The 15,785-nt window shown below is 45.4% G+C and overlaps 1 protein-coding gene across 2 annotated transcripts in view; it reads right to left on the reverse strand.

Moving 5' to 3' along the window:
* Positions 1-15,785, reverse strand: part of Sptlc1 (serine palmitoyltransferase long chain base subunit 1) — a 42,284-nt gene that overhangs the window by 14,313 nt on the left and 12,186 nt on the right. For both annotated transcript variants that reach the window (XM_051171390.1, XM_051171384.1), the window contains exons 6-9: positions 12,239-12,371; positions 7,220-7,349; positions 3,374-3,463; positions 840-947 (exon numbers count right to left, since the gene is read on the reverse strand). In XM_051171390.1, the coding sequence (XP_051027347.1) occupies positions 840-947; positions 3,374-3,463; positions 7,220-7,349; positions 12,239-12,371 (461 nt within the window). The remainder of the gene's footprint in view (positions 1-839; positions 948-3,373; positions 3,464-7,219; positions 7,350-12,238; positions 12,372-15,785) is intronic.

The following is a 15,785-nucleotide window of genomic DNA, read 5'->3' on the forward strand; positions in this document are numbered from 1 at the left end:
AAATTAAGGGGACTTTTTATTTTATGCATCACTTGGTGACACAGGGAGCAAAAGCACATTTTGGAGAAAAGGCACCCTCTAAGTCTACCCCATGGTGGTCAGCAAGGAAGCTATCAGCAGCCTGAGGCACTAGACGCACACTCCAGGGCGCTTGGTCACTATGGCCAAGGTTATTCCAACTGTTTGAGACTTTTCGAAGCTACACTGAATCCATTCTCTGTGGTGTTTTTGACAGCGTGCATATATGTGTCAACATTACATATCAAACAAGGACAGACATGCCACCACCTACACAAACATGCACACGTATGGCGCAACTGCATGTGTATGATGTGTACGTACTTCTACAAAGTATACGTAGATTTTTTTTTAGACAGGGTTTCTCTGTGTAGCCCTGGCTGTCATGGACTCGCTTTGTAGACCAGGGTGGCTTCAAACTCACAGAGATCTGCCTGCCTCTGCCTCCTGAGTGTTGGGATTAAAGGTGTGCACCACCACTATATAGAATTTTAACCAAGGAAGCTGTTTGTGTGCGCGCGTGGGGGGGGGGGGTAGCTCATGAAAGCCTGTTTCCCACCTGCTATAATGACAGGCATGTGCCGCCACGCCCAGCTACTAGGGCATAAGGCAGTCCTTGGTGATCATAGCAAATGTAATCCAGAGCTTCAACACCTTACCCCCATCTCCAGCCAACAGAACAAAGGGTGCAGAGGGAAGGCAGAGTCCTGACTGGGCTGACCAGATCCACCCAGACATCAAAGCCACCTGAGCCTCCGGATGAGTGAAGGTTCTTCCTATGGACAGGCTTCCTATAGGGAGCTTTCCCAGTGAGAACTCACGCTTATCCCATAGTGTTCAGTGACTCCTCGCCCGTGCTCCCCAAGGACTCCAAACGAAAGGCTTTCCTCCAGAAAGATTCTTGCTTTGTATTTGTATTTTAACTTAACCTAGGTGTTAACACATATAGACTTAATATCATTAGCAGCATACAGAATGCCTTTTGGAGAAAAAAAAAATTAAACTTGTAAAAGTACAGACAGTTGACCCTCAATACTATGAATTCTGTATTTGCAAAGTTACCTATTTGTTAAAATCTATGACTCTGAAATCAATTTCCACTCCGTCACCCTTCAAGGGTCATGAGTGGGGTGGTGAAGAAACAAGTGAGCTACCTGCTAACAGGTGCTCCCAGCTGAGGAGAGGTCACTGTTCTCTGACCAAGTGTCCTTCTCATGGCAGCACTGCACATTTTTATGTCACAGTGCCTTTCTTTGACAGTGACTCTGTTGTCCACATGAGCCCTGCTAATGTGCTTTCTAGTAGTCTTAGACGAAGAAAGGCTGAGAAATGCCTTCTGCGGAAATGTGCATTGGAGAAACTCTCTTCAGCAGGAGCTCGAAGGCTGTGGGCAAGAGTGCAGTGTGAATGAATTGACAATATGCACTGGGCAGAACCACACCCAAGCAAGCTTTCCTGAGCTCCCAGGAGCCCAGGAGGAAGAGCTCACCTCCCCATGTCACCGTCTATGGCACCTTCACAAATGTCAGAACAGTGGATACTAGGAAGCAACTGTCTTCATCTCTGAAATGACTCAGCTTAGTGACAGACAGCACAATGCTAGGACACTTATATGTACAGACAGGTAACTTCTCTGTTAAATACCTGCTTGTCTAACTGTATTAAAACCTCCTGGGAAATATGTATATTTTTCTCAGTAGTTGTTTTAATCTGGGTCTACAGAAATATTTGAATGTAAAAAAAAGTTTTATTTTGTTTATTATCATAGCTCCTTAGTCTGCTTTCCTCTTACTTTATTTATTTACTTTTTAAGAGAAGGATCTCACTCTGTTCCCAGGTTAGCCTAACACTTGCATGCAGAAGAGGCTGGCCTAACCCTTGTGTTGCTCCTTCCGTATAAGCCTCCTCAGTGCTACCACACAGGCATTGCAGGGATACACCAACATGGAAGGCTTGGTTTTCTCTGTCATCAAGCTTTTAAGAAAATCTTTTCCCCTCAGTTTGTTTGCTTTCTGAAACACTGTTTCTCTGTGTAGTTCTGACTTTCCCGAAACTTGCTCTGTAGACCAGGCTAGCCTCGAACTCACAGATTTGCTTGTCTCTGCCCCCCAAGTGCTAGAATGAAAGGTACGCGGCGCCCCCACCTGGTATTAGATATGTATGAGCTTATTAAAGGGTAAATAAGAAGTGTTCTTAAGACACTTACCCACAATGCATTAGGAAGTAATAAATGTGTATTTGTATGTATTCCCCCAATTTGTAATAAATTTAGTCACAGGTAATTTGCATGCAATTAGCTGTATAACCAAATTAAATTACAGCAGCATCATAAGCTACTCAATTTTTGAGACAAGGAGAAATACTTGGATTTTTCACATCTTCGCTGATTCTTACTTCTTTTGTTGTTGCTGGAGTCACAGTTTTACCTATTATAGGTTCAGTTACTGAGTTTCTTCCTTCCACCACAACCACAGAAACGCACAGAATACATAAGATGGTTTGCTGTCCATCTCTGAAGCTTCTGATAACTGAGGATTTTGGTCTGTTCCTGATCACCACTGTTAAATGGGAGGGATGACTGTGGGTATTAGGTTGGATTTTTCATCAAAAACACTAATTTAAGGGAGAGGTCATCCCTTCCTTAACAGGAAGGTGACAGCAAGTTCTAAAAAGCATGTTTACAAAATAGTAACAATAAATAAGCCCTCGAGGGAAAACAGTGAAAGAAAACAGGAATCCAGGTCGAACCCCACCTTGTGTTATATAAGCTCTACATTGTCAGCACTTTCAGTCCCTGCCAGCTTCTCCACCTCACGCCTGTCCGTGGCAGTGCCCTGCAACTGGAGCTCCATGAAAAACTGCCCTAGGGCTGGGAATGGCTCAGGGGATAAAGCCCACCACCTGAGTCCACTCCCAGGACCCACAAGGTACAAGCTGTCCTGTGATCTCCATACATGCACAATGTGGCGTGCACGTTCTTCTCCCATACCACAGAATAAATGTAGCAAAATGTTTTAAAACCCCACTGTAGTACATTCTGGCTTATCACCCACCCCCCACCCCACCGTCCTGTCAGTCTTTGACACCCTTACAAAAATAGGAAGATATTATTATTTTACATGTATTTACTTACTTATTTGTGTATGCGTGCATGCTACAGCATGGGTGAGCAGCTGCAGCACGACTCGGGTGGTTCTCTCACTCCACCCTGTGTGGTCGCAGCCAGGCCTAATGCAAGCACCTTCATGGGCGGCGCCAGCTTGTGCGCCAGGCCTCATGTCCTCAGTGTGATGATATGCTAAAGGTCTAACTGCCAATAAACACACTGAAGTAAGGACTCAACAGGGCTGCTCACCAGTTCTGGAAGAGGGCAGACGGTTCCAGTGTTGATGTACAACCCTTCCACAACGATGAAACGACGAGTCACACGAGCCTTGCGAGGATTCTTAAAAACAAAAACAAAGTCCCAGCATCTTAATTGTCATAACTACAAATATAAATTGTTACTCCCAAGAACTTGCACCTCATAAGGTATTTATTTAAGAAAAAAAAAAAAAGCCACAATGAATTAAAACTCAACTCTTGAGATCCTACTATTTTGACAGGAACTCTAGTGAGGAGAAGCCGTTTCCTTTCTCAGGCAGTTTTCAGTTCACAACATCAGCCAGGTGACGTCACACACCACAGGAGGCACCTGACAATAGGTAAACAAAGTCCTAGCCCCAGAATGGTTGGGAGAAAGCCCAGGGAACTTAATGAAGCAGACTCATGGATGAGTTACACGGTAAAGCCACTCAAAACTACACAGCTAGGACTTACACATTTCAGTGTAAGAGGAGAAAAAATGACAATGAAACCCATTATCACTACTGCTGCCAGGGGCAGAGCCCGAGGGGCGAGGGGAGGTATAAATGGTACAAGCAGTGGGAGGTTGATGATAAGAGTATGGAAGGGGCATGGGGGTGGGTGGGTGGGTGGGTGGGTGGGTGTGTGTGTGTGTGTGTGTGTGTGTGTGTGTGTGTGTGTGTGTACTGTATTTTCCTCTGTGTGCTGGCGATCCCTAACCTTCCTTACCTTTGCTGACCTATCAGTGAGTAAGGTAAAATCCAAATGAGACTTGGCGGATCAAGCCCAAGGTAGCAGAGTAGACAGAGCAGCCTAATTCCCACAGTATGCGTCTCCCTACACCTTGTGGCCAGAGGCCACTCATCTATCATGCCCGAGAGCCTGAAGACACTGCAGGTATAAGTGACAGGCTGAAAAGTGCTGAGACCAGAGACAAAACTCACCCCCACCTTCTACTCAAAGATTTTTTACTTGTGCTGCAATCATTACTATAACACCACCACGGGGGCACTTTGGAGCTTCTATCTGCACAGAAGCATTTCTGCTCTGGAGAGGTGTACATCACAGCAGCTGCCAGTCTCCTGCAGCTCACAGCTCAACGCTTTCAAGATGGCACACACCTGTTAGGGTCACGGGTGAAAAGAGGGCATGTGCATTTCAACACACAGCATCCTGACATCTCCTTTTTAAAACTGTCCTGTTTCCTTGGTTTCTGCAGGGCTTCCTTACACACACTGGTGTTCTACCACATCCTTATTCAAGTACCTGCTTAGGAACTCAGTATATTAATGTAAGAGACCTAGGATGAGCAAAAATGCAAGGAACAATTCTAAAGATAAGGTAGGCAATCTATGCACTGATAACTTTTGTCTTTCTTTTAGCTATTTAATCTATGTATCACTTTTTCCAAAATGAGGATTTTACTGTAGTAAAATTTTAGAATCTGATTTTTAAAAATATTACATTGTGGGCTGAAGAAATGGCTCACCTGTTAAAGACTAGGCTCACAACCAAAAAATATTACATTGTGGTCATTTCTAAGTTTTATTTAAAAATAGTTTTATTAGGTCGGGCGGTAGTGATGCATGCATTTAATCCCAGCACTTGGGAGGCAGAGGCAGGCGGATCGCTATGAGTTCGAGGCCAGCCTAGTCTACAAAGTGAGTCTGGCACAGTCAAGGCTATACAGAGAAACCCTGTCTCAAAAAAAAAAAGTTTTATTTTTTCTTTTAAAAGACTTTTATTTATTTTATATGTATGAATTTTTGCCTGCATATATGCATATACATGGGTGCAGTGACCTGAGAGGTCAAACAAAGGTAGTGTCAGACCCCCTGGATCTGGAGTTACAATGCTGCTAAATGAACCTGGGTCTTCTACAAAAGCAGTAGGTGCTCTTAAACACCGAGGCATTTTCCCAGCACCTTAAACCATGGCTTTCCTGGAGACTCACCGCGCCCCCCATCCCCCCGCATCCCCCCACCCCCTCTTGTGGGCATACTGCTACCTCACCAATCTTTTTTGTTTTGTTTTTCAAGAAAGGGTTTCTCTGTGCAGCCCGGCTATCCTGGAACTCACTTTGGAAACCAGGTTGGCCTTGAACTCAGAGATTAGCCTGCCTCTGCCTCCCTAGTGCTGGGATTAAAGGTGTGTGGAACCGCCGTCTGGCATACCTCACTATTCTCAGTGCTAGAAGCAAGCACCTACCTTCATTTTGTTTTTTACATTGCATTGTAAGTACAGGCCAATCTTTAACATAAGTTCTGTTTATCTTCTAGAGACAATTTTTCTAAAAATAAAATGTGGAGTTACTGAACAGCCTACTCCTGAGGAAAATGAAGTACAAATTACTTAGTAAAAAAGTGAAACTGAATTTCTAAGATACATAATTTTCTTCCTGATTGTTATCTCTAAAATGCTCTATCAATTATAAATCTCATGAAAACACCTAACTTTGAGTTCCCACATCTCCAACATCTACCATGAAAAGCTTCCAGCAGCCCTTTCTCAGTCACTCTTTCAAATGGTGTTTGCCCTGGTGGTTGTGATCTAGTGCCCAGTCAAGACCAGGGCAGTCTTCTCAGTCTGCTGAAAGAACTGGTCTTTCAACAGTGGGGCAGCCTCTCTCTCTCTCTCTCTTTTTTTTTTTTTTAAAGATTTATTGATTTATTATTATGTTTAGCGCTTTGCGAGCCACCATGTGGTTGCTGGGAATTGAACTCAGGACCTCTGGAAGAGCAGCCAGTACTCTTAACCTCTGAGCCATCCTTCCAGGCCCCAGTGGGGCAGTCTCAATTTCTGAATATCTTTAGCTTTGTCCTTTTTCTTCTTCTTCTTTTTTTTTTTTGTTTTTGTTTTGTTTTGTTTTTGAGACAGGGTTTCTCTGTGTTATCTTGGCTGTCCTGGACTCACTTTGTGGACCAGGCTGGCATGGAACTCACAGCGATCTGCCTGCCTCTGCCTCCCGAGTGCTGGGATTTAAGGTGTGCACCACCATGCCCAGCTAGCTTTTTCTTAATTGTGTAAATAGGAACACTGGCTGATAGCACAGTAAGCACAAACAACATATTCAATGGCAATGTGCATATTCCTGAAATATCTATCAAATGGGCTGACTCCTAAACAAAGATGACAGAATTCTAAAAGAATAATACAAATGCTTGGGAAAACAGAAATTAACACAAAACCAAAGAAAGTGGTGAGCATTTTCATCAGTTACTCTAGTTATGGATGAGTTGCTTAGGCAAGGTCCACTTGAAAGGGTGTTTGAGAGTGACAAGTGGCCTTCCAAGACAGTCCATACATCATGGAGTCCTGCTGCAGAACTCCTCCCTGCCCATCACACAGCCTAGACAGTATCCTCCCATGATGCTTTAAACCCACGTCCTCTGTGCTGCTCTCCAATCTTGACACAGGGAGATACCATTGAAGCACCACCACTAGCGGCACTCGAGGCCCCCAGGCATTCCCTCTTCAGCGTGGCTGTTCCCCACGGCAGCTGCCTGGAGCTTCAGGAGGCTTAAGCTTCGATGGTATAAACAGGCATATTCTGAACTTAATCCATGCGCCTCATTACAGTCTTCCTGTGTTTCTGGAGCTACTTCCACATCTCCCCTCAAGGGCAGGCTGCTGCTCTCCTCTCAGCCCCCATGGAAAAGCTGCTTCGACTGCCTCCCCGTAAATATGACAGACAAGGCGCTTCAAGCCGAAATACATTTAATAAGCAGGAACACCCTTACTTAATATCCAAATGTGATCTGCAGGCAAGGTTCCAATGGCAGATTACCATTCCATCTATAATTTAGCTGCTTAGGAAGTACAAAGAGCTGCATAATTTTCGTCAAGAGGCTCGTACCTTCTGATCTTCGCTCTCTTGTTCTTTTAGCAGTCGCTCCAGGTCAGCCACATCATTATGCTTAAATATCTTAATGTCACTGCGTGATGCCTGTAATCCTTTCTGGATAGCAAAGCAGGCTGCACTGTCCCTGCAGAGGGGAGAGACACCGAATTGGGGTTAAAGGGCCTTGTCAACATTCTCAGAAGAATGCCTGCTTTTGTAAGTTGCCTGAGTGCTCACACACGACTGTTTGCTCTTCACTCTGCAAGTCCTTTCCACATGACCTCTTCACTTAATCTCTTCCCAAAACACGGCTGGCCACCTCCGACCTCTCTCAACTGAGGACACACACGGTGTGCGGCATCGGCGCTTCTGCACACGCTCCTCTTTCTAGGAACTTTGGAAACCTGCTGGTCTCACTGCTGGTGGCATCTGTTTACCTGGCTCAGCACGTCACCATAGCTCCAACACAAGGGAAGCACTGGCAGTCCAGCTGGAGGCAAAGCTTCTGGGCAAGAAGCACCTAACCATAGCCTCCCAGCACAAGACACCAGGTCTAACCTCAGCCACTGCAGCTAAGGCATGTAAAGAACTTACACTTTGGCCTTCAGAGGGCTTTATGATGGTACCCTGCAACCCTCCTGGCGAACAAACTTCTACCCCACATGGTAAAAACAAGGCACCCAGACATTTCCGGTTGGGCGCTGTCAGAGGAAACCCAGAGCAAAATCAGGAACTCTCAGCATTACCCAGCCACAATGCAGAGACTCTGCCCTTGGGTGTCCAGGCTAAAGCAGGGCCTGGGACTGACTGTGCTCTGGCAGGAACAACAGTAGTCTCCCACCTCCTATTTTCCAGTGTCAGCAAAAGCCAACCCAAACAGATGGGGCTGCAACACTGTCATCTGCAAAGCCATGCTCCAGAAACTGGAGTTAGAAGAGGGGAAAAATCACAATGTTTTAGGTTTAGAACTTTGTGTTAGGCCATACCTTGGGGTACGTATGATTTGTGGGCAGCAGGCTGGACATGCCAGTGGAGACTGAAGCTACATGGCATGAAAATGCCTGGGTTCCTCCTGAGCATCACATCCACCAAGCATCACTGCTGAGACGGCAGAGCCCCAGATGCCCTAGCAATGAACTCAAAGCAGCCATGCTTCAGCGAGCAGTCGCCCACACACCTGAAACAGTGAGCTAAAACAGAAAGCCTGAGCAGACGGAAGCTACAGAGAGAATCCTATGGGGATAGCATTCTGAAAATAAAATAGCCAATGAGATACACAGTGGATCAGAGGGAAAGGGGCGGTGAGCAGAAGGACACAGTCACTGCATGTCAGAGAGCAGAACTCCAGGGAGCTACAATAAGCCACCGAACATCTGGAGTGGGAGTCATGGGAGAAGTGAAAGCCATTGGAACCACAGACGGACAAAGGAACTGGCGAAAAGCCGTAATCCAACAAACAAACAAAAAATTTAAGTCTGAAACAGGTAGGGCCAAATGAAGAGTCAGGAGGGGCACAGTGAACCACTGAGGCGCTGCAGGCTCTGCACCCACAACCCAACTTGCTATCAGTCACTCAGCATCCATCTAGGTGGCCAGGGGTTGACCTCACTCATTACAGTGTGGTCTAGGACTCCATTCATGGAGGTACAACCAGAAAAGCATAGAGACATGACGGCACAGTGTCAAATAGGAAAAACCTAACACAAAAGGCAGTAATGCCCCACCCCCTGGCCACCTTCAGGTCCCAGGTTAGGGACTTCTCTGGTAACAAAGGATGCCTCAGTGCATGAGAGACCTCTGTAAGAGTCAGGATCAGCTATCCCTGGTGCACTGATCTTGGGCCCTGAGTCCACTTCTGCCTTGATCAGTCCACAGCAGGTGAGCCCTGCTATGTCCCCAGTGATGTGCAGGTTTAGGACCTTATGGTACCACATAGTTTGGCATTGTTGATAGCCACTGCTTTGGCCCAGGAGGCAGGGTATATCTACCCACAATGGTTATGCCATGTTGAACGGGACCCTGCGTAGTGCTTCGGTATGCTAGGGACTATAATGATGACAAGATTCCTCAGCCTATGGCTTGGGCTTGTGAAAACCTACTCACCTTTCTAGGCACCCCTAATTCATCCCTAAACAACCCACCAACTATGACTTTAAGATTAATTTGGGCTTAGACTTCCCTCTAGTGTTCAAAGAGTGGCAATACAACAGTCTACTTCTGGTAAACTGGGTCTTGCTAATTCCTGAAAGACAGGCACAAGCAAACCCAGCTTGAAAAGACAGGTCATAACTCCTTCAGCGCCCAGATGTGGTCCACACCAAAACCGTCAATAAACACTTTTCAGTAAACTAAGACGTTGGAGTTGGAAAGCTGGCTTAGCCACTAAGAGCAGTGCTGCTCTCCTGAGGACCTGGGTTCAAGTCCCAACAGCACAAGGTGCCTGGGGACCACACCTAAGTCCAGCTCTAGAGGATTCACTATTCTCTTTTGGGCACACTGCACACACATGATGTGCACATATATACATGCGGGCAAAATAGCCACGCATCAAAAATCTTAAAAACGAAACATAACCTATGAGCTCAGTATGCCAAAATAAGGTGCCAGAAATTGACTACAGAGCAATCAGTGATGGAAGACTCACAGGACAAGTCACAACAGCAGGTCCAAGGGGACCCAAGGAGCTCAAAGCACGGATAAACCTCTCAGAACTCTAACACAGAAACCTAACAAGGGGAAACAAACATAGAACTCTGAGCTATTAAAAACAAAAACAAAAAAAGCGCCCCCCCCCCCAAAAAAAAACCGAGTAACTGAGTCCAGAGATAGACTTTTTGCAACTATTTTCCTGGAGGAGAAATGCAGCGTGATGAAGACAGCTCACAGGAGCTTCGGGGCAGCATTAAAAAGCAAGTGTTTAGGCCAATGGGGGTAAAAGAAGGATCCAAGAATGCCAACAGGGTAGAAAACTTTCAAGAAATAACAGAAACTTCCCTAAGAGACAGCTACAAATACACAGGTACGAGAAGGTCAAAGGTCATCATGAGTCAGATTTAACTCAATCAAGACTTCCCTGAAGCACATCAGAATCAAGGTTCTTAAAGGTGAAAAGATGAGATTCTCAAGGTGTCCCAGTTAGTCTCACAACAGCATTTTCTACAGGAACTTTGAGCCAGGAGAGCGTAGTACATGTTTTCAACTTGAAGGAAAAACTAAAACCCCAGAAACTTCCAATAAAAAATTCTTCATACAGCAAAGCTCTCATTTAGAAATGAAGGTGGTCTTGAAAAACAAATGAATGAATATCCAAACAAACAAGCAAAAAAGACAGAACTCCACATGACTGATCTTTTGTCAGGCAGTGGTGGTGCACGTCAGCATATGAGAGACAGAGGCAGGTGGATCTCTGAGTTCAAAGCCAGCCTGGTCTACAGTGTGAGTTCCAGGACAGCCAGAGATAGTACACAGAGAAACCCTGTCTTCAAAAACAAAACAACACCCCCCAAGCCCAACAAAAACAAAAAAGAAAGAAAAGGAAAATGAAGGTGAGAAAAAGATACTTCCAGACAAACAAAAGCAGGAAGAATCTACTTCCACCAAGATCTCTTGAAAGAATTCTAAAGGGAATGTTCTGCATATGAACAGAGATGCTAATAAAATGAATATTCCCAGTATAATTTAAAAACCAGGACCAAAAAAGACCCAACCTTGAAATAATTACTATTTTAGTAGGTTGAGTAGTCAACACAGAAAGATATAAAATATACCCTCAAAAATGTAAATATAAATTGTAGAGATGGTCCAGTGGCTCAAGTGCTTGCCTTAATTAACAGAATGAGGATTGGAGTTGGGATTCCCAGATCCCATGGAAATGCCACCTGTAAGGAGAGGGGCTCCCCACAGCAAGCCGTCCAACAAGACTAGCCGTTATCAGTGAGCTCTGGTTAACTGAGACCCCACCTCACTGAAAAGGTAGAAAAACAATCAGGCTGATTCCAAACATTATCCTTGGGCCTCCGCACACACAGCCACACACAAAACCAGAAAGGACACATATGAGTGGAGGAAGGAAGCAAGAGCAGCTTTTCTTACTCGGTTATCTTCTTTGTTTCTGTTCTTATGTTTATAATGTTTAAGTTGCAATCATTTGAAAACAGCTTGTTATAGTGAAAAGATGTCTTTGTAAATCTCATGTTAAATGCTAAAATGCAAAAAAAAAAAAAAAAAAAAAAAAAAAAAAAAAAAAAAAAAACAAAACCTAAAATGCTAGTAACTACTGACACCAGCTGCACAACCAGCAGCTTTCTCCTTGCAGTAAACAGCCACACCATGCATCCAGGGAATGCATCTGAGTTTGCAGGCTTGCTGTGGGAGGTCAGGGACATCCCCACCCTGAGGCTTCTATATTACTTTTAAAAACGATTTTGTTTTATGTATATGAGTGTTTGTCTGATCATACGTATGTGCATAACATGTGTGCCTAGTATCCAAGGAAGCCAGAAAGGGATATCAGACACCCTGGAGCTGGAGGTACAGACAGTTTGTAAGCTGCTCTGTGGGTGCTGAGAACCAGCCTGGGTCCTCTGCAACAGCAGCCTGTGCTCTCAAGCACTGAGCCATTGCCCTTGCCTCAACTCCTGTATCCTTAGTGAGCACTGAGGCACGATCTGCAAAGACCTGGAGCCTAAGAAGGAAGGGTGATGAGAAAGGAGCATGTGACTTTGCCAGGCACTGCAAGTCATGTGAGGTTGTGACCACGACTGGGGGCATGTCAGAGCCACAGAGCTAGCTGACATGGAAGGAGGGGGCAAGGCTCATTTGGATGGAGAGTGATTCCTGCACTGTCAGCATCCTTAGAGTGAGGGTCTCCTAGCACTTGGCTGGGAAATCAAAACACTTAAAAAACAAAAAAAAAGAACCCCAAAAGATTCCTTTTTACTTCAGGCAGGTGACTGCTAACGTAGGGCTGCTGAACCTGGCACTGCGATGCTGCTTCAGAAAACATCTGTCAGGAGTGTAGCTGAAGGCACTTACACAAAAATAATGTCCCCTCTTTTAGAATACGCAGGAATCGCACTGGCTATGGTGGAAAACCCGTAGGAGTAAATGATGGCTTCCTCAGTCTTCATAAACTTTGCCAGGCGCTCTTCCAAATCGAGATGCACATCTGTTTTAAGGAAAAAGTTAAAACAGTTAAACTATCTTTTTTTTTTTCTTTAATGGCCCATTCTCTTAAATTGATGTGTTTATTACCTTAAATAACAGGAAAAAGAACAATAGGAGGATCTACTTTTAAACATTCAAATTGGATACCTACAGATCATGGAATAAACTTATGTTTTAAAAAAATTGTCCTTAATCCATTAGATTCCAATTGCTTTCCGAGTGGATGCACTCTTGAGTTTCAATTATTTACCTTTCTTTCTTTCTTTTTATTTTTTGGGTTTTTTTTAAAAAACATATACATTTATTTTACAGTTAAACTATCTTTTTATAATTCTATTTCCTTTACTAACAAATGGTAAAAAGCACATAATTTAATCACTGCTCTTTTCACGTTATAGACAAAATGAACTTTTAAAAACGTTTATTTATTCTTGCTTGTGTGTGTGTATGTGTCACAGTCAGTGCGTGGAGGTCAGAGGACAGCTGGTGGGGACTGGAGGTCAGAGGACGGCTGGTGGGGACTGGAGGTCAGAGGACAGCTGGTAGGGACTGGAAGTCAGAGGATGGCTGGTGGGGACTGGCTGTCTCTACCCAGTATTTTAGGTCAAGGTCTTCAGGTTTGGCAGCAAGTGAGTTCACCTCCTGAATCATCTCATCAGCCCCTAATATGGAAAAAGACAAAACCAAACCAAAACCAAACAAAACTCTAAAAGATTAAAATTATTTGGGCCCCAAAGTTCTCCTAAGACACATGAACAGAAAGCAACTCTCTATCTCCAAGCTAGGCAGATGGCGACCTCAGCTTAGCTACAAATGTCTAAGAAGTGCTCCAGAAGCCTGGGTGTTAACACCTGCGCCCACAGCAATGGCGCTGTGGCAGACCATGGAACAAGGCAGCTTTGCCTCCTCACCCCTCTGCCACCAGAATTCCACACCACCAGCTTTACTGACCCACTTCAACTTCCCTTGACCACTGCACTGAGGTTTTACCACTCACACAGCGACCTTTACACTTTAGCAAGAAGAGCTTCACACACTCCACACCAAGACATGTGAGAACTCAAGGGGTCTCCTCCAAAATGGCATATTGAGCCACTCTGAAATCATAGCTCCTAGATTCAGTTCAACCTGAGCCATTCACTCAGGCCCAGAAGGAAGGATAACAGTGTCTGGGGATAGCCTACCGCCACTGACTCGGTCCTAGAGCTTCAAAGTCCCTTAAGAATATGGCATTCTGAGGGAGGAGTGGATCCATAAACACCCTTTTACCCTGTCCACTACAGTGGTGCTCAGGCCTGGAGGACCATATCAGCTTCACCATGCACTCTGTGCAAAGACCACTTCCAGCACAGGGAGAGAAGATGGCTCTGGCTCCTGAATACTAATGGAGGAATCAGGGGCAAAGAGGGGAGCAGAGGCAGATGTATTCCAAAGCAGTGGAAGGAGGAGTCAGGGGTGCCAATTGAGGATGCCCTGGTAATGGCAAGGGCAAGCTTTCTCCAGGGAGGGATGGTAGGAAGTAGCAATAGCAGATCCCAGATAGCTTAAGAAGGTTAAGGTGTCCTTCCTTCTGGGCCTGAGTGAATGGCTTGGGCTGAACTGAATCCAGGAGCCATGATTTCAGAGTGGCTCAATATACCATTTCAGTATTGTAATTTATCATGTTATACCAGCATTCTTTTTCCCACTTTTATGGTTTTCCTTCCTATCCAGATCCACTCCTGCTCTGTCTCTCATGAGAAAACAGACAGGCTGCTGAGGGGTACTAATAGAACAGGATAGGATAGGGCAAAACCTAACACATCAGCGTTGGGTAAGACAAACAGTAGGAAAAGAGCACAAAATCAAAGACTGCCTCAGTCTCTCTGAGTTCATATGAGCTTTGATCTTGGTGACTTCAAGAGGTTAAGACTCCTTGAAAGGTCCTAGAATTCTGAAAAGAACGGATTCCATTTCAATCAAGCAGTGACACAGCATGCTTGTGCACACTCACTGGTCACAATGTCTATGGACTACCATCACTGTAAGGAACAGGAATACATTGCCAACTGGCCACAGTCAAATAACAGTCAAGTCCTCTCCTTACATCGGCATTAAATAAGTGTGGCTTTCATGACTAAGTTTAAGTTCATCAGCAAGTCCTAGATGCATGTCATTAGCCCACACAAGCCCACACACAACCTAAAGCAGGTGGTTACCCCGCTTCTAGAGAAATGTCACCCAGGAAAGGCTTCAGGCAAAAAGGCCAGAAAGGGGAAAGCAGCAAGGACTTAATAGCTGATTACACTCCCCACCCTCTCCCATGCCCCCCACTCCCCCATGTCCACCCCCCCCCCCAAGCTGCTAAGCACAGGTTAGTCTGAGGCTTGTCCCCTTCCCTTGTCTACAAGGAACCTCAGCACCATGGCCTGTACCTCTCAGGTCCAGACAAAAGACCCTCTTCAACTACAACCCTGTGTCTGGCTTGGGAGTGTAGCAGGGTGGACAGTCCAGGCTACCAGGTCATAGTAAGCTGCTCTCATTTGAGGTCTCCATTTCAGAACCCTATGCAGCCTCTCACACCATGCACCATTTTTACTCACCCTGAAAGGGCTAATCAGCTCCCCAGGCTCCTGTGACTGGTGAGGGATGAGACTGAAAAGCTAGGCATACCAGGGCTTGTACCAGGGCCTTAGAGGAAGCCCCTCAGCTGATAGAAACAGTGTCAGAGCATGCGCATCACTGCGTACAGTGAAGGCCACTCTCATACAGCCAGCTGCAGCCAATACTGGGTTGGAGAATCTGTAAGATCAATCAATGACTTGCCTAGTCCCCAAAGTTTCAGAAACTGTGGCCTTTCCTTCTATCTAACAATATAGATTTTGGCAGGCTGGCAGTTAGTCTTGTGGAGCAGGTTCTGTGATAGGTCAACATGGGAGAGTGCAGAACTCGTTTCTCTTGATGCTGGCTTCTGAGTATACACACTCCCACCCAAGGGAGGGGAACATCAGGAAAAACTACCAGGTGTTCTCTGACTACTGATACCCCTGTCTTCTGTGTGTAAGATCCACCCAGGCCAGTGAGGCTCCAAGTACACATGGAGTAAAACTCAAGCACTACATTTTATAACTCTTATCAGCAGAGAGGAAGCCAGCACTGGGAGGTCTGTGTCCCCAACTCCCTGAGTCCTTTGTCAAACCTCACCAGAGCCTGAGACAGGAGGCCCATTCCCAGAGTTCAGGGTGTAGCCAGGCCTCTGGAGGTTCAGGCTGGGCACCCAGACAAGTGTAAAACTGCTTCATGCCTCGTAATCTCTCCTCTGACAAACATGTAACAGCCACACCTTCCTCAAACGGCTGCTGGGAGGACACACAACTTAACATCAGTAAAACACTCAGGACAGTGCCGAGCTCTGTTGAAAAAGACGATTAACCAG

Source organism: Acomys russatus, chromosome 3 (genome assembly GCF_903995435.1).
Source record: "Acomys russatus chromosome 3, mAcoRus1.1, whole genome shotgun sequence".
Taxonomy (NCBI): domain Eukaryota; kingdom Metazoa; phylum Chordata; class Mammalia; order Rodentia; family Muridae; genus Acomys; species Acomys russatus.